This window comes from Zosterops lateralis (genome assembly GCF_965231275.1).
Source record: "Zosterops lateralis genome assembly, chromosome: 3".
Lineage (NCBI taxonomy): Eukaryota > Metazoa > Chordata > Aves > Passeriformes > Zosteropidae > Zosterops > Zosterops lateralis.
In genome coordinates this window covers 55,172,449-55,197,442 of record NC_139764.1, presented here as the reverse complement: position 1 = coordinate 55,197,442, position 24,994 = coordinate 55,172,449, and the positions used below count along the sequence as shown (strand labels likewise).

General features: G+C 35.3%; 1 protein-coding gene across 15 annotated transcripts in view; it reads right to left on the bottom strand.

Annotated features, from left to right (window-relative positions):
- SYNE1 (spectrin repeat containing nuclear envelope protein 1) overlaps positions 1-24,994 on the bottom strand; it is a 280,640-nt gene that overhangs the window by 162,341 nt on the left and 93,305 nt on the right. For all 15 annotated transcript variants that reach the window (XM_083856114.1, XM_083856125.1, XM_083856128.1 and 12 more), the window contains exons 27-42: positions 23,236-23,403; positions 21,536-21,712; positions 20,138-20,278; positions 18,949-19,109; positions 16,018-16,168; positions 12,429-12,656; positions 11,803-11,901; positions 9,975-10,162; positions 9,746-9,869; positions 8,348-8,514; positions 6,958-7,111; positions 6,041-6,669; positions 5,176-5,355; positions 3,538-3,688; positions 1,845-2,003; positions 683-865 (exon numbers count right to left, since the gene is read on the bottom strand). In XM_083856114.1, the coding sequence (XP_083712240.1) occupies positions 683-865; positions 1,845-2,003; positions 3,538-3,688; positions 5,176-5,355; positions 6,041-6,669; positions 6,958-7,111; positions 8,348-8,514; positions 9,746-9,869; positions 9,975-10,162; positions 11,803-11,901; positions 12,429-12,656; positions 16,018-16,168; positions 18,949-19,109; positions 20,138-20,278; positions 21,536-21,712; positions 23,236-23,403 (3,060 nt within the window). The remainder of the gene's footprint in view (positions 1-682; positions 866-1,844; positions 2,004-3,537; positions 3,689-5,175; positions 5,356-6,040; positions 6,670-6,957; positions 7,112-8,347; positions 8,515-9,745; positions 9,870-9,974; positions 10,163-11,802; positions 11,902-12,428; positions 12,657-16,017; positions 16,169-18,948; positions 19,110-20,137; positions 20,279-21,535; positions 21,713-23,235; positions 23,404-24,994) is intronic.

Sequence of the window (24,994 nt, the reverse complement as noted above, 5' to 3'; positions counted from 1 at the left end):
GGCATTCAATAAAGCTTAACCTTGCGCAAAATACTGATTTATTGATGTTTATATTCTATCATCATACTTAAATATGTTTACTGTGCATCTTGTTAAGGGCATAATTTATTCCAAATGAAGTAGAATATGGCTCAATCTATGATTGATCTGATGTGTATTTTAAGATAATAGAGACAGGATGCATCCTGAACATTGGCTAGATTTCTAAGAGAGTTTAATGTTACCCAGAAAAGAAGAAGTCATAATCTAACTGAAATTGTCAGAACATGACATTAAAATTTGCCTTCTAGTCCAGCATATCTCTTTTATTGTTTGGAGAACCTACTTTCCTGGATGAGGTTTTAAAAACTCCTTTTTTTTTGCTAAACTTTAGCTGAAGTTGTCTAAAATTTCACTGGTTTCTACTGGAACACAATTCAGTCTAAAAGTGAATATAACTGCAGGAGCCAAAATAACTTTTGAGGTTAGATTTAGTAAGATGTGCCATTCTTATTTCTTTCAGAAGCTAACACCTTCAAATGAAAAGGACAGGAATGCTTTCAGCTAGCTATTGGCTTAGGGTACCACAACTTCAACAGAGGACACAGAGGTCTATAACAGCACAGCCTTCTCTCTGTGCTGGACATCACTTGATTGATATTTTGATCCACAACATTTTTATCACTGATTTGTGGGTAAGAACCTGGAAATCTTTCAGGAGGACCTCCATTCTCTGACTGTTACTGAAGTTGTTGACGCCTTCATTCAATTGAGAAATGCACTTATTGCACCATCCATCTAATTCATCTCCCGTTTTCAGGATGTCATCCCATAGAGACACGCTTACACTCAGTCGGTCGATGTTATCATCAAGTCTTTCAGACACCTTTTAGGAAAGAAGAATATATCAATACCATTCACAAATTAATTTTAGATTTCTCTATTTTGCAGACAGTTATAAGACAAATGCTTCAAAATAATTAATAAACCTGGGTAAAATAATTTTATTGCATTTAGCTCTAAGTTCTGAATTCTAATTTCAATTTAATTACCCAGATCATAAAATGAACACACATCTTATATGCCTCTTTCCAAATATTTGCATATTTTTTACTGGGAAAGAGTCTTATGTTCAAATAAACCTTATTTTTCAAAAAAACTACATTTGACTACATTTATCCTTCTTACTGTAATGTAGAAATTTGCTACTAAAGCAGTATAAAGGTGAAAATGTAAAATATTAGGTAGAAATTCTTTACTGTGAGCGTGGTGAGACACTGGAACTGATTGTCCAGAGCCATTGCAGATGCATCCATGAAAATGTTGAAGGGCAGGTTGGATGGGGCTTTGAGCAACCTGGTCTAGTGAAAGATGCCCCTGACCTGGATGAAGGGGCTTGGAACCACATTTTTAAGGTCCCTTCCAACCCAAACCAATCCACGATTTTGTAACTAGCTTTTATGTTGTTATGTTTCTCTCCTACAGTGATGTTTCTCAACATGTTCGCATCTTTTGTGGTTTACCTTAATTAACTTACTGCCGGACTTATTAGTCCAATATACTTCAATAAAGTATTGCTAGTATGTATCAGGTGTGAATCCCAAATTCATGCTTGGAACTGTGCAGTGAGCAAATTTACAGTAGTAGCATTCATACACTGCTGTAAGACATCATTTAAAATCTATCAAATTGAAGTCACAACTTTGGTGTACAGTGGACACCAAATCCCTCTGACTAAGACTTCAAGTTATACTTCCAAGTAAATTCTTTAAACAATTGTATTCTTAGATCCTAAGAAAACAGAACTATTCTAAGCTTAGCCAAACTTGAAAACTGTATTTGGCATATAAATACCAGATTCTTACATCTAGCCATTTGTCCACCGTGGAGTTCATATCTGTTTTCAGCGCAGTGGAGTCACAGTTATGCACTCTTTTCAGTTCTGCCAACAAATGTTTTCCTGTATTAGTGAAAGTATCCAGGTCTTTTTGTTTATCATTCAGATCATTCTTGGCAGCTTCATGCTGTGGACATAAATATTTGCTTGTTTAATGAAGCCTTAAAGAAAGAAATTGAAAATCTAGTTCTCTGGGTACCCATTCCTACCCTGTGTTATGAATTTGTTAATTCTCATATCTAATATTTAACTACTCCACAAAATACAAAGCAAGTGACATGGTTTTCTCATTAGCATAATCATATAGGATGGTTGTTCTTATAAATAAAGTGCACAAGTGGCAGTAACAAATTTTAATTTCTTCCACTTGGTAACCAGATATTTTCTGGACTTAAGGAAATTTCATTTTTTAGATTTGCCTTTCCATTCTTCATCACTGAATAATTGCTTCAGGAGTTATAGCAAGGTAAACAGAGAGTGTTTCAAATGAAATTTAAGATTAAAAACCTCATCAATACTAGACATTCTGAAAAACAGAAGTATGCATGTGTTCTGAAAGGAATGGACAAAATCTTCAGGGCTACTAAGTTTGCAACCCTAGGCATAGGGAAATCTTTAAAAGCATTGTCACTGAAAAGGTAAGATGCTGAAAATGGATCACAGTAAGAATCTTAGGCTTTTTTCTACAGCAAGTACTAGAGAGCAGTAATCTAACAGTATTTTAATTAGTACCAGTAATCTACAAATCTGTATGCAGTATGGCCAAAACATGTATTGCACTCAAACTTTTTCAGGCCTAGATGTGGCCACTGCTGCAGTAGAGAGTTCCTCAGCCCAAATCTCAAAGGAATAATTGGAAGTTAATATGGAAATTCTTTTTAGATGGGTGAGCTCTGTTCTGGATTTTTGTTCTTTTATGATGTCTATTAGAAAGAGGCCATAAATACACACAGTTTAGAATAAGGTTTATACAGATCTGATTGAAAGATTTTGAATCAAGAGCTCGATAGGCTTCCAAATTAAATTACCCTCCAAATAAACAGAAAGAATTTAACTCAGAACAGTTTATCCTGGCAGGCTGATGGACAGCTGAATTTAGTATTTTTGAAATACAATCCAGTGATATTAATACAGTGTAGGGATCCAAATACCATATCTCTGCTCAATGGCTAGTATCAACATTATACACCATGGCAGAAGTCCTCTTAAGGAAAGAGACAAATAGAAAAACTACATCCATCAGAAATGTGTGCAATTCATGTTCTTTTATGGCCTCTTATCTACTCCAAAATTTACTCAATATAGAAAAACATTGAAGTATGTTGACTAGAACTATTCTTTCATACTGTGGTAGTAATATACTCTCAATATATTTCATATGAAGAGCTTTCCACTATTTTACATTTATGCTTTCCACATATTAAGAATCTGCATTTCCATTAACAACAGATTAATAGATCTCACCAAAATGCAAAAAAGGACTATAGTCTTTCCTCATCATAATCAGTACATTTTAAACTCTGAACATTGGTGTGAAAAGATTTGACAGTAAATTCAAGGAGCTTTAAACACAGCTCAAGAGCATCTTTAAAACAAAAAAAAAGTCCATTAAATTAAAAAAAAAATGCTAAAATTCCTCCAAGGAAAATACATGTCATTACCTTTGCTAATGTTCGCCTGACATCTTCATGATCCTTCCATATGGATTTGGTCACAGAAGCACTGTTAGCACTGTCTATGACTTTCATTACTGTTGACTTCAAGCTCTGATATTCCTTCATCAGATCAATTAGAATACAGGACTGCTCCTTTCTGTAATATGAAAAAACTGTGTTAGTACCACTTGCCGTCGTGTTTCTGAAGGATAAGAGAACATGACATAGCAATTCACCATGGGAAAACCAGGATGCAGTACTAAGTATCAACTGGGAAGCCAAGGAAATATGAATATTTTGGGTTTACAAATCACTGTCGATCCATCACAAAACATCTTACTGAAGAGACATGAATGTGAATTGCCATCTTATATATATCAGATACTAAAGCAACTGACTTCAGCAAAAAAAGACTGAAACTGGAATTCAAGCTTCTCAGTTCCTAAGTTTAGCATCTTTTTGACTGAAAACCACATTATAATGATTGTGCCACTCGCAGTTATTTAAAAAAAATAAAATGTTTCTTTAACATGGGCTGTTTTGGGTAAAAAGAAGCAGAAATAAAGACTAAAGCAATGCATAACAGCTGTGTATTTTGTCTTCCAATTGTCAGATGCATGCTTTTGGGACTAAAATGCATTCATTTTAGTCCCAAAAGCATGTATATGACAATTCATTTATTCAACTTGCCTCTCTTCTACTGAGAATAAATTAGCTTTCTTTTAAAAGCAAGCCTACTTTTTCTTCCACCCTCTCTCTCGGAAAGCCTCTTTATGCTCAGGCAATGGACAGAGGAAAAAGACCTATTCAATCCATTCCGGGTGTTTATACTGAAGAAAGAGAAGCAAAACCGATACTTTGGATATATGCAATGTTTATTTGTAAAACAGTGTCTTTCCTGAAAGGATTTTGGGAAACGTGAAATTGTCAAAAAAGAGGAGGAACTATTTGAGGAGCTGTCTCTTCTCTGAATGCTCCAAAAAGCTCTCCAAAATAAGCAGGTTCAGGAGGGTCTAAAATTGTGTCTATATGAGAGAGAAAACACTGCTAGCTTTCTTTAAAGATGATCCTGAGGCAGCTAAGACAAAGAAAAGGCTATGATAAAACTTCCTCTAGTTTCTTTAGCTTCTTTCGCTACCAACTTCCATTGACAAAACTTATCATCGAATCACGTGTCATACACAAACACTGTAACTGATTACACACTAATGATTATTATAAACCTGTTTCCTTGGGCAGACAGAAATACTTATATTTAAAAGTCATTTAGGACCTTGAATATAAAACTGTCAGAAATACACAAACAATAGGAATGAAAATTTGTGCTAGAAGGAGAATATCTGCCAGCTAGAGTGATAGTGAAAATTCAGTGGAGAATTCTTATTATTCAGAAAACAGTAACATGCAATATAGGGTGTATGTAATAGAATGTATAGCTGTCATACTGTACTGAGAACCTATCTGTGGCTTTATTAATAGTGGAAGTACAACTGGCACAAATATTCTTGTTAACAACATGTTTTCATCTTATAAGTATTTAACCTACAAGCCCTGTTTTTCACTCTAACTAATACATCAAGAAGATCCATGCAATAACTGTGTCTCTTTGTCCATTTTCTTAGCTTAAGCTAAAGGTCTACTTACTTTTCATGTATAGCTTTCTTGGTATCCTTCCACAGAGATTCCAAGCGATTTATCTCTTTGTCACTCTCAGGAGCAAGGGTGACATCTTTTTGGGCTATTTGTTTTGCTTTGTCCATGAGCCAGTGGAGTTCATGCTGGTGAGAATTCAATTCTTCATCTAACTGGTTAAAGATTCTCAATCTGCAAGTTAAAAGAAAGAGTGGTTTCAAATTTACTTTTTTTTTTTTTTTTTTTTTTTTTTTTTTTTTTTCCCCCTTTTTTTTTTTTTTTTTTTTAAAGAGAGGAGAAAGAACGAATGAAACAGTTGTTCTTAGTATTACTGGGCATGAAACTCCCTTTTTCTAATGTTTCCTACACTATCGGAATTTGGGAGGGGGTGGATTTCTGCTAGAACTGGGCTCAGAATGTGATTTTTCTGATACATATACTGCTATAAAATCATATAGATATATATGTACCTCCCTGTCAAACAGTCACCTGGAAATATACAGATATATTTAGATTAATACTTTATTACAATAAGTGTTATTAATTCCATTATCCCATGTACAATCTTCAGTTCTGCAAGGTAGGGATAGTTATGTTATATGGGATTTCTAATAGCTGTTTGGATCCCAGATTCATTTGGACAAAATATATTTTTGAGATGTAAACTTTCATGACTGTTCTTTCAATATAAAAGATTAGCAGGACTTGCTTAGTGTTTTGTGCATCCAAATAGTTCACTTATTTACAAAATTTTATTAAGTAGATACATACACTTGGCAAGAAATAAAGTGCCCAGGTAGAAACCCCACACATGCCTCCAATGAATCATAAAAGGTCTAGAGATCGAAATTAAGTGTTAAAGTGCCAATGTTTATACCTTTGCTGGAGGGCTTGTAGTGTTGTCTCCTTCAGGCCCTCCTTGTCAGCCTTTTCCTCAGTATCTTCAATGCTCTTCAGTAACTGTTCTTTACGCTCCATGAAAGATCTTTGCAAGGCTCCAAGAGCTTCTGCCTCACTTTGTTTGGTTCCCAGCAGGTTTTGAACTGCCTCCAGTTCCACACCCAGGTTATCCACCATAGCCCTGCAGGAGGTCCTCTGCCCAGAAATGCTGTGCTTCAGATGATACTGAGCCTTAGTAAGGGAACCATCCAAACTGACAGCATCAGATTCCAACTTGTTAAGATCCTTAATAACACCATTGAGCTCCTTCTCCAGTAATTCAGATTTAGCTTTATCCATATTTCCTGTTTTCTCCACTGTCTGCCTCAGCTGGTGGAGCACTCCTGAGGCAGCACTGTGGAGCTCCAGGAATATTTGCAAATGCTCCAGGGCATCTTGTCTTTGGCTAGTTATTTGACTTGCCTCCTGGAAGATCTGAAAGCAATCTTCAGTCTTTCCCTGCAATGCCTGCTGGTCCTCAGGGCTGCTGAAAGAACCCAACTTCTCTATATGCTTCTTCAGACTTTGTAACTCCTGTTTCTTACTTTCAACTTCCATTGAGTGGTTCTACGGGAAAGAAAGAAAATAGGGCTGAGTTTCTTCTTCAAATCAAGAGCTCAGGAAACATTTTAGTACTAAACTTATGCATGAAACAAGCACTACTGAGGGGTTTTCAGCAGGAATAGTTCAGTGTTACAATTTTGCTTTAAAATTGTCAAATAACAGAAGTCTGCATGTAAATGCATCATTATATTGGTTTTCAAACAAATATATTACTTGTTAGTTCTAGACGAGTACTTAGCCAAATGCACTGTACAATTTCTCCGTCTTTAATATTTACATCCAAAACTTTACCTTATTGTGAGATGCAGCTAGTTGTTGATCAGCTGTGTTTATCTCTGAAGTGGCTTGTAGCTCAGCAAGAAATTGCTTAATCCAGTCTGAAAACCTAAGCAGGAGCTCATCAAACTGCCCATGCTCAGCAACAAGTGATTGAAGGAAGTTGATCCTACAGAATGTCAGATGTAAATATGAAAGCACTTGATGCAATTTAATCACTTCCCGTAAACAAACCCACAGCTGACTGGTCAGCATTAAAATCAATGCCAGATGCAAGGAAAGTAGGAAATATTACTTTAGTTTGCCATATTGATTTTTTAATTCTGGGGAATAACATAATATATGAAAATACCTTTGGATCTTTCCTGTTTCCACTCTTTTATTTATATCAATTGTTAGAGGTGCCCCAAAAAACCAAGGTAAATTCTTCAGATTTTCTTTATGGGTGTAATCCCAGAAAGACAATGTTATTGATGGAAGCTAAACTTTGTTTTTCAGTCATAGCAATTCTTGCCTATCATCTAATACACTGGATTAAGGTAAGAGTCTCATAAATTTAGGCTGGGGCTGAGGAATTTCATGTTCAACTTCCACTGAAGTAAGGAAGGGTAAACTCTGATCAGAGAGGAACACAATTCAAAGGAAGAATGTGTTTTGAGAGGAGTGTTCAGCAGAACTAAGTACCTAAGCAGCAAGTCTAAATCTTACCCTTAGAAAACACCTTGTAATTTACCTTCACTTTTCTCTTAGAAATTTCTCTATGAAATTTTCAACATGTAGAAGATCATTATATTGTAAAAAAATCATATTGAAAAAGCACCTAGAAGATTACAGCACTGATCAGGATTTATTATTTAAGCTACATTACAAATAAGTAAAATATGTGTGCTCATCATGGAAAGAATTGAAATCTATATATATGCTAACATATAGTTTGAAATAAAGGAGACAGTTTTTCTGAACTTAACCTGAGCCAGCAGCCTATCAACTGAGCATTTATAGTATTCATGGCAAATTAGAATTTCAAAGTGAGTTTAAAAATACAATAGTGTGACTTTGCACAAGATAAAGCATATAAATGAAACAATCAAGAACAGATTATTAGAGACTTCAGAATTTACTTGGGAAATTGTAACTGAGGAATTTCAACACTGCTCTCATTTCCTGCCCCACACTTCTTCAAACAGACTCTTCTATCACAAAATAGGGGGAGTGTGTGTCAAAAAGACAGCATCATAAATGTGTGGGATTCTCCATCCCCCATTCCTGGGAGTTCAGGGATTGGTATTGATCTAAAACCTTTGTCTTCCTAATGGTAGTACTGTAAAAATTACGGTTTGGGATTGGGCTTCCTCATCTGGATATTGGTTACTTTAACATGTAAAAAACACTCTGAAGCACAAACCTTTTATCAACAATTTGTGGTAAGGCTTTCCACCTTTCATCCAGGTCTTCAAATTTTTCTTTTATTGTTTTCACACACTGCTTTGAAGCTGTTGGAAATAGCGACTCATTTAATTGTAAAAGGCTCTCATAGACTGAAGTATGGGACTCAATGTCTGCTCGCAAATCCTGGGATAACAATGGAATGAAAAACTTTTAGATTAAGCATGGAACCATATTACGCAAAATAACAAAAACTAATAAAAAAACCCAGCTACAGATTTCCAGTACAATACTTTGAGTCAAGTCAGTGAGGAGGGTCAAATCCTTGGCGGAATTGAGGACTATTGAGGACTATTCGGACAAGCAGGTAGTCAACACCTCTCAGAAAGCTAAATTCAATACGGATTCATCAAAGTTGGTATTTTTCTCCCCTTTAGGACAAAGTGTGACTTTTCCATACAGCTCTATTGTATGATGGCAGTGGCTAAAATTGACGCCAGGTTTGACAACAGATTTTGTGTGTAGCAAGAGGATTGTCAGGAAAATGTTGCAAAATGGGCCAAACAAAGCAAAACATTTTAAAAAAGCCACAAAACAAAAACAAACCCAATGCCTCCCTCCCAAAATAAAAAATCCTCAAAACCCCCCAAAATACCCACAAACAAATAACAAGCAACCAAACAGCAAACTAATCCCCAAACAAACAAACAAAAAAAAAAAAAACAAACAAAAAAAAAAAAAAAAACAAAACAAAACAAAAAAAAAAAAAAAAACAAAACAAACAAAAAAAAAAAACCAAAAAACCCCACCCCAAAAACAACAACAGCAGAAAAAAACCCCAACCCCTCAATTAATTTTCCTTTCCTTTAGTAATATTTAAAACTGTCAACTTGGACTACTTGGCTTCAAGGAAGGTATAAAAAATGTTATATTTGGCCAACTGCTTCATATTAATTTAAAAACAAATTGAAAAAAATTTAAAGGAAGACATAATTTAGAATAGGATGAAAGCCTTGTGTTTGAAAAAAAAAAGATTGTAAAGCAGACTTCCACTGTGATTTCAAAATCTTTGAGCATTTTTCATCTGAGAACCTTTTCCCATGCACACAAAAAAAATAAAAATAAAAAATATATATATATATATATATTCTAACAAGCAGACCAATGTCACTCCTTGACAGATAATAGGATATACCAAGGCACCTTTATTCTTTTTCCTTTAGCTAGCATATTCTAGTTAAAGGTAATAGTAAAGCCACTATAGAGCAATTGCAAGGGATAATGTAATATCTCCTAGAAGATTTGCAAAGCCCAGAATCAATTGACTTGTCAGACTATAATTGAGCAATTCCTTCCTTCAAAAGACACAGAAATTCACCAGAAAATGCAGGAAGACAACATTTCAACTGAAACATACCTGCAGTGCCTGCAGTTCACCTTCCAGCTTAATTCTGTCAGCAGAAACATACTGGTCTGAGGGCCTGCCTGCAGCTTCACACCCCTCCAACCAGGCCAGGAAGGCAGACAGCTCCTTCTCCTGCCTAGCAAAATCACAACCTAGAGTTACCAAGTCATCCTCTCAGTCTCGCACACTGAGCCCAGGAAGGGCTCTGTGTCCATCACAACAGATGTAAGAGTTTACTCACTTCTGCCACTGAGCCAGAAGATTCTCTAATAAGCTCTGCTTCTCCTTAGCACTTTCCAGCACTTTTTCATATTTCTGCTGTAATGCTGTGACCTCTTGAGCAGCTTTTTCTTTTCTGGCCACCTTTCGGACACCAGCTGAGAGAGAGGCCAGAGAGTTGCTCAGTTTTTTCACAGTATGACAAAGGTCCTAGTGAACATGTAAAAGAAACAGAAGTCACATAGATAAATAACAGAGTTATGGTAACAATAGTGGGAAAAATTCTCAAGTTCTACTCAAGTTCATAGCTCAGATATTGCTCAGGTCCACCCTAGGTACACGTGTTCCCAGCACACCAATGAACTAGACTGGAGTGGCAAAGGACTTCCCTAGGAACAGTGCTAAAGGGAAAAAGCCCTGCAACAAACGAGTCAGATCTCCTGAATGGGCCTGAGACACAGCATCATCCATGCAGGACAAAGATCCAAATTCAGGAAAAAGCTTGAGATTCCCTCACTGTCTCTCTTAGAATTGCTCTAATTTATATAGAGTAAACCCAAAACCTCACTCCAACAGGTGAGAACTGCTAGACTTGCAGCCAATGTCACGACATGGCAGAAGTAGGGAAGGGTTACTTAGAAATTCCATCAGCATTAGCTAAAGGTCCTTTTCATAGAAATGATGTCTAATGTTAATTACATTTTCCAGTGTTGCTGTTTCTAGAAAACTGGCAGACTTGCCATATGAAAATGACTGAAATGTAGTACAGTGAGTTAAAAATGAAACAGATTTAAGATCATGAAAGTTCCAACTCACAGGTGTGCAATAGTAGCAACAATAATAATTGTTATAATTACAAGAAATCATATGTAGAAGGAAATGTGAATTATACAGGAACAAGCTGCTGATAATTTCAGATCGAGATATTCAATCATCATGATCCCCTAAAGAGAACAAGACCTTATAACAACATACTCAGGATATTCATAATGTTTAAAAGTAAAAAAAAAAAAGGTGATTATAAGTGCTATCTGAATAAATTCCCCATATGCAAAATATGTTTCCTCAACTAGTATCAAGCTTTTTTGAATCAGAAAGGTCAGGCCCCCTTTGAAAACATCCTTTGCAAGCAATTATCAATCACTAAGTTTAGAACACATTATATGCATTTTACTGCAAGAACAATCTGACAAAAACTTTTTGTAATATTTTCTGAGAAAGAAAGGCTATGATTATTGTTGGAAAAACATATCAGAACTTAAAAACAAAAATACAACACCAACTTTCCTGAGATTGACTTATTTGTAGTTTGAATACCAAACCAGTATTTGTTTTCCTTTTGTGATGGACTGAAACAAATATCCAAATACCCATGGATTCCTAGCATCACAGACAGAAATTTCTAAGTTGAAACTCTCTCCAGTCTCTTCACTACCCAAGAAAAACTTCTTCCAAAGGTATACCAAAATCCAAGTGTCATGAAAACCTTAGAGGAAAAATGTCTAACAGACCTGTTTCTTATCTCCTGTTTTTTGTAATGTTTTAGAAGCATAAAGTTAAAACCCATCACCTGAAGGATTAAGTGATACTTTGAGGCTTTCTTTCCTCCTAGACTGGGGAAGAAACTTTCCAATCCTGTCCGAAATGGTGACAAGAAATAGTTGAGGAAGTACTTAAGCCTTTCCTGAGGCTGCCCACTGAGACTAGCAGCCCTTGCCTTCTCCTGCCTTTGCCCTGAGCTGTGTCCATCAGGCAGCCCCTGGTGTGGGGTTCCTGGCATTTCTGTAAGGAGGCCAGTGTGGCACTGTGTCCCCAGACTCAGTGGCAGGAGCAGCTGGGCACACGCTCACCGTGCAATCCTGAAGGGCTGCGTATGTCGCTGCTGCCGAAGAACACGACGTGAGAGGCTCAGCTAGCTTAGCTTCAAATTCAGACACTGACTGCTGCACCTATTAAAAAAAAGGCAAACCAGAAGCTAAAACCAGCAGGAATTACATAAATGATTATTTAAGTAACATCTTTTAAATGTTCGCTGCTTAGAGAATTTTATATCCTAACCTTTTGTAGAGCTGAGTGCCTTTTGAAGTTAAAAGATTCTAACCCTGCTCAATTACTCCCAGCTGGGGCAGTAATAATATTTAAATTATTTTCTTCACAATCTTCTATAAACCAAAGAATGAAGTTACAAGTGTTTGTAAGAAGTATGGATTCTTCTAGTCAATAGTGCAATATCCAGGAGAATCACATAGGCTTTCTAGAAACAACATAATTTTCTGAGTGTGTATATTTTACTGTCTTTCTGAAGCTGCCTTTTAGGTAATTCAAAGCACAAATTTAGGTCCTGCAATTACCTTACAAATCCACTTATTTATTTTAGTCCATCATGCTATAATATGCATTTTATAGTCAATTTTAGAAAAATATAGTGCAATTCTATAAATTGCTGCAAGGAATCCATTAGATTTTCATAGTCTACCTGTTTAAGATTTTCTTCATATTTCTGCTGTGCTGATGCATTCCCTGTGATTGTTCCTTCCAGTCTCTGTGCATGATCTCTTAGTTCTTCCCAATACCTTTTGATCTGAGTCAGTTTGGCTTTAATACGTGCACGTTCTCCAGAGGTAACAAACTGGGAAAAAGACTTGGCTTCCTCTTCTAGATTTGAGATTCCAGTTATTTTACCATCTATCTCTTTATTAATAACCTAAAATGTAAAGCAGCAGTAAAAAGATTCAAAATAAGTTTTTTAATTATTAGAACAATATTTTCTAATTATTTTTCCCTGTGCTACAAACATCCTTCATCAAAAAAGTTATGTGAGAGGAGAGTCCATTGACCACTTGAAATAACTAGTTATTCCAAAGTCTACCAAAGTCTTTAATATGACCCGTAAATACCCTTTTTCTTTTTTAAACTATCACTGGAAAAAGTTTAAAATACAGAAATAACTAGTTATTCCAAAGTCTACCAAAGTCTTTAATATGACCCGTAAATACCCTTTTTCTTTTTTAAACTATACTGAAAAATGTTTAAAATAGACTGCCCTAGAACCAGTGTGTGTGAAGAGCAATTAGAATTGGCTGAGGTGCATATTTTCAAGCAGACACGATGGTTCGTATTTTAGCATCTCCTATGTCACAGGAAAGTAGTACACAATTCTCTTTAAGATTAAAAATAAATAGAAGATGGAAAAACATTACTGTGTCACTGAAAAAGTACTGTCGAGGAGCTGAACCCTAACAGTTGGTTAGTTATGTTTAACAGGTTTTCAAGCACTTACCAAATAAAACATGCCATGATTAGAAAACAGCAGAGATTGTTTTCATTTTCTAACTTAAAATACTATGGTATAATAAAGGATAAATTTAATTAGATCATAAGTTAGGGTGAGCATGCCCTTAGGCAGAAAATTAAATACAGAACCACATTATAGTATAAATAGGAAACCATGAAACAAGGGGTTTTGGCAATTTTTTATCTGTGCTGTACCTCAATTAGTAAGTGCATTAAGAGAAACTTGCATTTCAGCAAGTTTTACATTTCAGCAGCTACAGGACAGCAACGTTTTCTATTATTTTGTACTTATTACAAATCAGAGGCAAACTCAGTAGCTACATCATCAAAAAAAACCCTTACAGTGTTTCTCATTCAGTGGCTATTTATTCAGTTGGCACCAACGACCTTGGAAGTAGGCTTTTTTTCAAAACAGTTTTGGTTGTTTTGGTTTTTTTTTAATTAGTGCTGATGTATCATGTTCATGGAGTTCTCAAACCCAATGGAAAAAACCCACTGGGAGAGATTTGAAAGATCCAAGTGAGTTATTTGAAATTGAAACGGGGAATAGCATTCTCAGATTAAAAAAAAAAAAAAAAAAAAAAAAGGCTAAGATATGTATATACATGAAAACAACCAAAAACTTTCTTGAAAATGCACTCTCAAAACATAGGTAGTGCCCAACTTCTAATATAATGGTGATAAAAATATGATCTCTCTCTTATAAAGCTATTATAAAACTCAGGAGTGGCTTACTGCAACATTCAGTCAAAAATTAGCAGGGTGACTGTCAGAAAAAAAAAGTGGTGCTATAAGAATTTATAGTTTCTCTTTATGCAATATATTCTGAATTAATTTGGATTATAAAATATCCTTTTTTTTTTTTTTTTTTGCATGAGAACATGTTGCTGAGGAAAAATACTGGATTTGCAGCCCTGAAGCTGAAATTATCTAACAATGCAGCAGATACAAATGAGGCAGTGCTTTCTCACTCCTACGCTATTCTGTTAAATTCACTCAGTTACATAAAAGAAGGTGGATAATTGAGGCTTTCAAGCTTGCACTGAGTCTGCCACCAATGGCAACTACTTGTGATAACTGTCATTTTGTTCCACCAGGAATTTCAGAGAAATGTGTAGGTGAAAATCTGGTTCTGCTGAAGTCATTGGGGCTTTGCAATCAGCGTCACCAAAAGTAGAATATTACCACTACCATGTAGGATAATTATATTCAGCTGACGCCAGGCTTTTCATCTGGTCAGCCAAAAGTGTCAGGGAGCACACTATTTTTTTACTTTATGCCAAATAAACCTTCCTTACTAATGTGTAGTAGAAATTATGTACTAAGTGTGCTGATTAGTGTTGTGACACAGAGTGGCTCATCAGGAAACTTAGAACAAAACATAGAAAGTTCCTCAAAATCAGGCACAAAGCACTGCTGCTGAAGCAGATCTCTGGCCATGTCCATGCACTGGAGGTGAGATGACTCATTTCACATATAACAGCTCACAAAGCTCATTAGTTCACCTGAGGTACCATGACGTACTCAATGCCTTATGTGGAGGATTTTCTGTTTTATGTCTGTTCACTCAGGTGCTCATAAACACCATCTGCTGACCATGGTGTTTAAATGTGTAAGAGTTACGATGGAATTTTCAGAAACTTCCAATGCAGTGCAAAAATCTTCTTATCTGCATCTAGAGTAAGGAACAACCTTTCTGGGAACTTGGTTGGAATAGGCTAGTAGGGCTTAAGACGGCACCATTTAGACAGACAAGAACTGACAGACCGTAATGCAATATTAGCATCATTTGATGCACTTATTTTCTGTCTTAAACACTGGAATCTTGTCCACTAATTACTGGAATGCAAGACAACACTATAATATATGCCAGTGGAATAAGTGCATACATATTATTTCATAAAGAAACTGGTTTTGAATTGCTGTGGTGATGAAGCAAGAATTCAAGCATTGTTTTGTTCTTCAATGATGAAGTCAAGATATTTTATTTATTTAGTCTTTGTAAAGTTGTGAACAAATTAAGAACAAGAAAATCTGTTGATAAACTCTTTCTGTCACATGAAACAAGTGCCTAATAGGACTCTTTGGATATAGTGTCAAGCTGGTCTGCAAGCAGCTGCACACCCGTGCACCTCCTGAAGAACAAATAGGTCACAGAAAAAAGAAAATGGCAATGTGCACTGCCTATTGAAAATCTCTGTACCCTTAGAAACATGCCACTCCAGAGAAGGTACATTTTCATTTGTGTAAGGATACAAAGTCAGCCCTTGAAATGCAGTGCTTGAAGACAATATGCACCTTAGTCAGAAGTCTGAAACTAAACCACTGTGTAAGTACAGGAATGTACACAGAACTGAAGACAGTGCAAATACAATCACAGTAAATGTAATGTAGGTTTTCAAGCTACCAAGAGCAATCATTTCTTTATTAATTCAACATAAAAGATACATAAATCAAGTTATAACTTTAGCTTGAAAGATTAAAATCAAGTTCTATAGCCACTAGCTGTTGTATGTTTTTAAAAAAACCCTCAACTTATATTTATGTATATTTATCATATGTGTAAACTAAATATTAAAAGAGAAGATAGCCTGTAAGTATTTTCCTTTAGTTTATGTAAGACCTTACTGTTTGGTATATTCATGTATAAAATGTGTTGTCAATTCATCGTGTACTTTTGAAACATATAAAATGTTTATTTTCTCATTTGGCCTCTAGCAAAATAACAGCTAAATGGGCTTTTAATACTAAACATAATAAGAGCTAATCACCTTGATTTGGCTGATCTGTATGTCCAAAGGAGATGACGATGTTTCCAAAGTTTCCAGTTCTTTTTCTTGTTCAGCTATCCACATGGACAGAGCTTCAAAATTATTGCCAAAATGATCCCACTTGTTTTTCACCATTTCCATGCTTTTAATACTAAAATTAACCAAATCAATTAGAGAGAATAAACAGTTTAATATAATGAAGCTACCCATACTCTTGCCAAAATAAAAATGGAACTTATTCAATCTACAGGAAGGTTGTTTTAAAAAGTTCTCATTTTAGAGGATCGAGTTGTGCATCTAAATTCACACATGGTTCTCTCTTAGACCATACACCAAAAGTCAAACAAATGCATTAGGGATAGAAGGGACATCAAGAGGTAAAAAAAGTACAGCTTTATTCATCAGCTGTATAAGAATCTGATCATAGTGGGAAGAGAAATGAAAAGGAACATCAACAGGATGAAATTTCTACAAAATAATATGAAATGATGATTACATCAGAAATCTAAATATTTAGATAACTGAGTGCATTGATGCTCATAATTTAGTCCTCAGACCAGAATTATTAGAACCAGTGAAATGTGGACATACACACAGTCACCAGTGCTTGACTGCTTTATTGATCTTGCTTTTTTGTAACAGCAATCCCCCCCCCTTATAGGAAGTTTGTGTTTGCTATGGCAATGATTTCATACCAAGCCAAAGAATCAACAACAAATGTGACTCAACTCCCTCAGAGTTAGTTTTACATTACAGGTATGCTAAACAGACAGATTATGACTGATTTTTCTATGTCTAGGATTGCAAACAAAGCACCTTTTTTTTTTGTCACAAGTAAGATAGCAATTATGCAAAGCCTAACAGCATTAACTTCCAGTATACAAGCTTCTCCTCCTTTCAAGTAATTGAAACCAGTGCTAATGTAGGCCCTGCACACAGCTTGCAAAACACACATTTTCTATTTCACTGAAAATATTAAAGCTTCATCATAAAAGTTTGAATATTACAAAATTTCAAAATACATTTTCCTTCTAAATATAGCCTAAAAACCATTCCATGGTAAAAAGTTTTTAACTTTTTTCCCCCCTCATTAAAGCTAGAGGAAACTTTAAGAAAAGATGTAGCCTAAAAATGTAAAAGTTGGCCCTTTTATATTTTCTTATTTATTTTCAAAATTAAAAAAAAATAAATAGGAATGTCAACAAGCCATTTACTGATAAGAGTGTATGCAAATTCAAGTTATTTTTAGGAAAACAATGTGCAAAAATATTTCACTCAAGTTCAACTCATGAAAATACAGCTGGAAATCAGAATCCAGGGACCAAATTAGTGGCACAACTGCTGTTCCATGCCTTCGTTGGAGTTTCTTTAGGAAAGCCACAGATTGTAAAGAATATAATCCCAAACACACTGCACAGCTCTGCATGATCTCCTTGAAAAACAGATGGGCTAAGCTGTTAGAGTAGCTGACTGTGGAGAGCTGCTCAAACTCTTCTCTCCTCTTCCTGTTCACTGGCATACTATGTAACATGAGTTTGGAGTAACTTCACTTTATGCCAAGATTTTTATTGATGATCCAAGTTAAAATATAACTCTTACACACTTACTATGAGTTCTGTAGATACCCTATAGATAGTTGTATGTATTTGCATCTTTTACAGAAGGTATTTAGCTTTTGATTATCTGTCACACTACCACAGACATTCTGCATAATCCATACATTCAACTAAACCCTATCTAATATTTACATTAAAAGGGTAGATCAATGATGACTTTCATTTAAAAATACATTTCTTTATTTTAAAAGTAAATGCTGGAAGGGTAAATTTTTTAGATTGAAAAATCACACTAGTTTTCTCTCTAATAGTGGAGAAAATGATGTGTGAAGTACTCAGTAAGAGATGGTAGAATTTGACTGCAAATCACTCTAGCATTTCATGTTGGAGAAAGCATTACAGAAATGGTAGGATCCCATTTCCTCCACAGGCTAGTTATTCTGCTTTATAGCTGTTGTTTCACACCAGGAAGCAAACGGCACTAAATTAAAATCAGATTAGTGTGACAGTGGTCATTATGAGGAAAAAACCTCGATTATTTGGGCATTGCCCTTGGCTCATATCCTGTTTGAGGTGATGGTACCTGCTTAATCTCATACTGGAAATTATTCTAGAGAGTAATTCCAGTAAGACAAAATGTAAATGGCTCAGGTATCTATGATTTGTGTATCAGATGTAGTGTATGCAAAAATGCTGACTGCACACATACATACAAATCTATCTGTATAGGGATAAAATGAGAATAGCAACATTCTGGATTTGAGTAACAAGTTCAAGAACTGAATTACTCACTTGAGAGAAGGGAAGAATTTTTTACAAATACAAAAAGCTACAAATATTTATCAAGCTTTCCTTGGAGTTTAAACCTTTCATTTTTAAACAAAATCTGGAAAATTATGCCTTTGTGTTTTTTGGCAGCAAAAGCAGCTTTTGATTTTGCCCATGAAATACAATCTGGGCATTCAGCTAAGACGAAGGCACTTCTTGACACTCCTATAGAGAAAGTGGAATACTGAAAAAGAGGCAAATGTGGTAAACATGCTGCTCTAATACTCTTAACTGATATTTTTCTTTCCAAAAGAGTCCAGTACCTCAAGAATGAGCTCAATTACCCCTTCTTCACAAGACTGGGGCTTAAAGATAAACGACACATTAAATGTAACTAACCTTTATGAACTAGATAAAATTAAACGAAAATAATTCTTTGTTTGCACACACTCTTTTGACATATTTGGTACCATAACTTGGTTACTATGCCAGAGCAAGCAGTAAATGACAGAGCTGATGAGACAACACAAAATGCTGACAAGGTAGTCTAGAAATCTGATACAATCTTATAGTGAAGAATAAATATTAGGACTTGTTAAGAACATACTCTTCTTCAAGAGTAACTTCCACTTTTTTCACTTGTTCTTGAATTGATTTTGCCTGATGCTGAAGGGACTGTTTGTTCTTTGAACCAAGCTGTATCTCAGAGGAATTCTTCACCAAATTCTCAGCCTGTACTGCCATTGCTTCAGTTTGTTTAGAAAGTTCCTGTAAGGATGCAAGATGTATTAATACAGCTATAGATTTTCATATATTTACACAAAAAGTATTTTTCCTTAACGTTTATGATTGGAAAAAAAGCACCCATGTCCTGCATGTATATTCTGAATGTGTGAATACAAAAAAACAATCTCTGAAGAAAGTTAATTTCATGTTGCATATAAGAAAAGTCGATTTGAGCAAACTAGATTGAATTAAATTTATCAAGGGATGCTGTATGTGTAAAAGTTTTTAACTCAAAAAATCAAAGTCTCTTTTATAGCTCTTCAAGAAATTTATTTCTGCATTGTAGAAGATGATATACATCTTTACTTAATTTTTAGATCCCACCATTTACTGAGTGGATTTTGCAGTACCTCATATTTTGTATTTTCACTTTGTTTAGCAATTATTTTTTGTGACAAACATTGAACCCACACACCAGAACAATCAATGCTGAGTATAATCAAGGAAGGAATAATTCATTATTGGCTTGATCAAAGGCTAACAGCAGTGCGTAAACCATGGCACTGAGGAAAAACAAGTACTATTATTACTTCTGTAGTAATAAATAAAATGAGCAGGGATAATTCTGTGTTACTAAGGGCAAATGGCATGTTATGGCTTTTGTCCATGGGGTAGACATCTCTCCTTTTTCTTCTCAGGGCTAGGACTGCTATTTGTCACATTCCACACAACCTTGCCAAAGTGCACCCTAATAATGTTGACGCGCAAGTGCTCCACACTGGATTACCAGCATGGATGGTTATTGAGCATAAAATGGGAAGTCCTCAAAATAATACTAACGTTCATACAAATGCTTCAGATGCTGACTTTGAGAAATCCTTAATGTTTTTTTGGTTTCTTCTCACAAAATTACTTTTTTACCTCTTAAAAAGTTTATGCAATCTGTCATTGGTGCACTTTGCGTCTGCATTAATGGGAAACCATGGAAAGATTGAAGGCAATACACTCAGCCCATGCTGACAGGCAAGGCAGAAATATACCTCAGTTCCTGCATTTCACACACTCAGTACCTTTGTCTGATCCAGTTCTGAGGAGAGGCTCTCTAAACTGCTAAAGTTTAAGATACGTTCAAGTACAGAGCTTGCTTGATTGAGATATTTTACTACCGTTTCTTTGTCTCTTTCAAACTGCTCCCATTTATTTATTGTGACCTAAAAAACAGACAAACAAAACCGAAAAAGGAACACAAGGAGATCAAAGTGGAGAAAATGAGATTTTCCTTGTACATTACTGAAAAAGGAAAAAAAAGATAAAGTCTTGACATAAAATAAAATAATTTTTCCTGAGAAGCTATCTACTCAACAGTGAGTACATGAAACTCTTTTAAACCAAATAAAACTTTATCCTTGAACATTTGCTGATTCATATTATGCTGTGCTAAAAAAGCACTGTTCTCTAAGTTGCCAGCAATATTTAAATCTTATATTTAAAGGTCATGTAAGAAATCTAAAGTAATACATGCAGAGACTTAGGGTGACAAGTAGTCAAAAATATCAAAAGGATTTTCAAGTTCTTTAATGAAATAAATTGCACTAAAATGGTAGAAGAAAATCCCTACTCACAGGATAATCACTCATAAGGACCTATTTGCTCTTTCCTGATAATGTAGAATTTTGATTAACCTACAGCATTTAATTACCAGTCAATGACAGCTTAAAAAATTATTTTCTTGATTCTGAAGCACAGATTAAGACTTTACATATAGGAATTTTTAGAGAAAAAATGTGTTTCAATAAAAACTGCTTATACTAAGAAGTTATTGATTGTGTTTCTCATTTTGTGTTTTCTCACGAGAAATAATTTTGGTGACTTTAAACATTTGCATGGAATAGTGGCCATTTGGATTAACATTCTGCTTAGAAACATGTAAAGAGCAAATCACATATGGGTGCAAGAAGCTATAAATTCTAATCCCAGTTCAGTCCATGGTCAGTTATACAAGCTGAAGAGATCCATTTGATTTCCCAGTGAATTTCTCCTTCAAATTTAGGATCACAGCATGTGTTTCACACAGTAGTTGTGAGGACTGTATTTGCACATCAGGTGTTATTAACCTAATATCCAGGCTAAGGACACTCAACTAAAGAGCAATGTCATCTTTAGTAACTAGAAAAGAGACATCTAAAAATAATTTCACAGATAAATGATTTAAAACTGATAACTATTATGACTGAATAGTTGGGAGTTTCAAACACTTCCAGACAGAATGCTATTTCTTTATTATTTAAGAAGTATACAGCTTTAAGATGTTTTCATAGAGGTACTGATCATGTAAACCCCAAGGACCAAGACATGAGAAAATGAGCTCTGTTTTTTGATATTAAAAAAATTGGGTTTTACTAAGTTTATAAAAAGAAACTGAGGACGAAGTAAGCATGAGATCATATTTCCACGAGCAAAAGGCCCACCTGCAGTTGCTCTTCCCGTTTCTCCATAGTCTGCTGCATGTTCTCCAATGTTCCCTCTAATTTTTGTAAATCCTCTCGTACTGTGCTGGGCAGTCCACCTTCAATCTGCAACCGCTTGGCTTGGGAAATCTGCTTTTGCACATCTTGCCTTTTTGCACGGAGTCTCCTTGTCCTTTGCTAAAAGCATTCACCCAACAGGAATGATTAGCCTTTTTAGCCCCTTTGGGAAACAGGCACAATGCAGACCCTTTCTTTTTTGTGGGGGTATGCAAAACTGGGGCAAGTATTCTTGAGAGTCTCATACTCATCAAGTATATGCCCTAGCATCCAAAATGCTGCCTGTTGTGACATATGCATGTGAGAAAAAAAGAGTGAAAATGTAGCCATTTATCCAAAGCATATTTGAGAAAGCAGAAGGTGCAGCAGTTGAGCAACCACAGCAGGAGTCACAGGTGCATATACTCCTCATGACTGAATCCAGGTCTGCTCTGCACTACTGAGGCACAAGCTGGAGCCTCAGATTGGACAAAGCAATATATCAGCCTTATTAGAGAGCAGCAGTATGTGGCTAGAGTTGTGCAGAGCTTTAGATTTGCAGCACTACCAGAATAGAATACATCCCCTCTCCTTTATAACACACCTGACCCAGCCACCCTTGCTAGGTAAATTCACAACTATCTCAGTTCTACTCTGGGCACCTTCAGATCTGTGTCAAAATCATGGCAGACTCCATGGCAAAAGAAAAAGAACTCAAGGAGAAGTTCACTATTCTTACTACCTCTCCTAAAATAGATAAGGAATGTAGAGTATTTAAACAATGAATACACATAAAACCTTAACATATACAATCGTGCTTATAGCACCAAAGAGTTTAGACGAGACACAGGTAAGATTTAGTAGTGATTGGTCAGACACTAAGCTGATTCCACAGAAATAGATGTTAATATAAAAAACTTAAATATTAAAGCTTAAATATTAAAACTTAAAACATTGTCAGTATTTTTTTTCCTGTTCTCATTAGCTTTGAGCAGTTCAAAAAGTTATTTTCCCATATTTGGCCTTGATTCTTGCTGTATGCATGATTCTTGAATAAAGATGTATGATTTCATACAGCATGATTCTTGCTGTATGCAAGCCATACCATTGATTATTACTGTAGCCTGTAGATGTTTTGATCCATCATCAGTGCATGAAAAACCTCCTGTTCTACTCCTACAGAATGGAGGCCCATCTGTCACAAAAACACCTACCCAGAGAAGGAGGTAAGGCTAGAGCAACACCTTCCTTCCAATATTTAGGGCTGGGGCCACATCAAACTGCTAAAATAGAGAAATTTCTAAAGCCAGAATGGTGCTCAATTTATCATGATTGAATCTGAAACTCTTAGCTACAAAAAGGTAAAAAGGAGAGTCTACATATTTGCAGAGTACATTCACCCAAAATTTAAAGTGAATGAAGCTTGTTTTTCAGTGTTTTGTGTCCCAAAAACCCATATGAAATAAAAATAAATTAACATTTAGAAGATACTGAAAACATTCTTCATTAAAATAAATCAATTCCAGGCCACATAGGACTATTTCCTTTATAATTCTTTCAATATTAAATATAAAGACTTGTATTAATGGATGTAATAAAATGTTGTAATTAAATAAGTTAGTAATTTTTAAAAAATTGGATATAGACATGAGTAATTGCCCTACCTGATGATGAAGCAGTAGTTGCTGAGCTTGTAATAAACTTTCTGTATCCAGGATTTTTTCAGCCTCTGCTTGAACTTCTTTAGAGTTGTTGATTAACTCTTCAATTGCACTTTTGACTTCTTCTTTATACTGGACACAGTCTCCAACAGCACCCAAGGTATTTTCAATCTAACATCACAGATAACTTTAGGTATTTCATGTTGAAAGACACATCTATATTTTTAGGGTACATTTATATTTAGAATTCCTTTTCAAAAATACAGTATATTTTTTATATTTAAACCATTTTTGTCTCCAGAATTTTTGACACCTTTAACTTTACATTGAAAAAGTGTCTTTAGGCTTAAAATGTGACTGGGGAGACCTTTGTCTTGTTCAAACATACTCCCTGTTACACTGCCATATGACAAATAGCCATCTGTGACAGCTACTTATTGGTGATCACTTAGAAAACACACACTCTCCTTGCAGGCTGACCCAGATTCCAAAACACCTGCACTACTCAACACACAAAAACATTTTGCTGCCATTTGGACTGTCTTGAGCAGTGTTTTGGTGAATCAAGAATACATTAAAGTGCTGAATTACCTTGTTGTTATGGACCACAATGTGCATGTGGTTTAGTATCCAGTCTCAGCTTGCAAAATTTTATAAAGAAAGAGGTAAATCCATTAAACATATCAGGCAGTCCTTCTCTATTTGTGTGATTCAGCTAAACACATGTAACTGACTCTCAGGCTCTGTTCCTCATATAGTTCTTGTGTTTTAAAGTTTTAATCATAAACTATTCTACATCCTTTTTCTTTTCTTTTTCCTGTTCCTTTCCTTTCCTTTTTACTTTGGAGAGTCATTTGAACTCAAGCCATTTACTTTCCTGTTTTATAAATATTTAGTTTTTAGTCTCCGAAACTATTGCTGAACTCTGGCAATACCCAGTATCAGTCCTTGTCTAAACAGTCTCATCCACCTGATTAACAAGCTTTATCAGTAGTATTCAGACTTCTAAGAATCAGTAGTTGTTTCACTATAATACAGAGTGCCATTTAGATTATGCTTTTAGATTCAAACCAAGTATTGTTTGACCTCTTATTTTCTTATATTACACCCATTAACTTACCTTTAATTCTGACTTTTAGAGGAAACAAAACCCAAGTGATTTAACTCCAAAAATAACCCCCCAAAAACTAAAAGGAAATAAAACAACCAAACAAAAACCAACCTACACAATCAGGTAGAAATTACATTTCTTGCCCGAACTTTCCAAACAGTGTTCACACCACAGAAGTTTATAGAACTTTCAACAAATACATAGCAATTTCATACACTTGAAAACTCTGTAAGGCCTCCACAAGAGCTGACATTAACAACGAAATCTAAAGTCTGAACTCTCTCTCCTGAATTCTTTGTTTTTGCTTTCAAGTGGGTCTATTCCACATTTTAAGTGCAAGATGCTCTATGTTTAACCTGATTTTTCTTTTAACTGTATAAACTGTGAAGCAGTAAGCTCCCTGAGAGCTTGCAGAACTCAAGGGTTCAATGTTTCTGAGAGGTTTTGCTTGTTATGAGTTAGAATTTTCCTATGATTTCTGCAGTTACAGTATCTCATTTTCATTCAGGCTTTAGAGAACTGCAGCCTCTTCCTGCAAATTCAGGATGTAATACACATCCATAATGACTAGAAACAATCTCAACGTAGTGCTTTATTTCAGCATAAAAGATAAATAAATCATGATTAAAATGCAAGTCTTTATCCACTAGC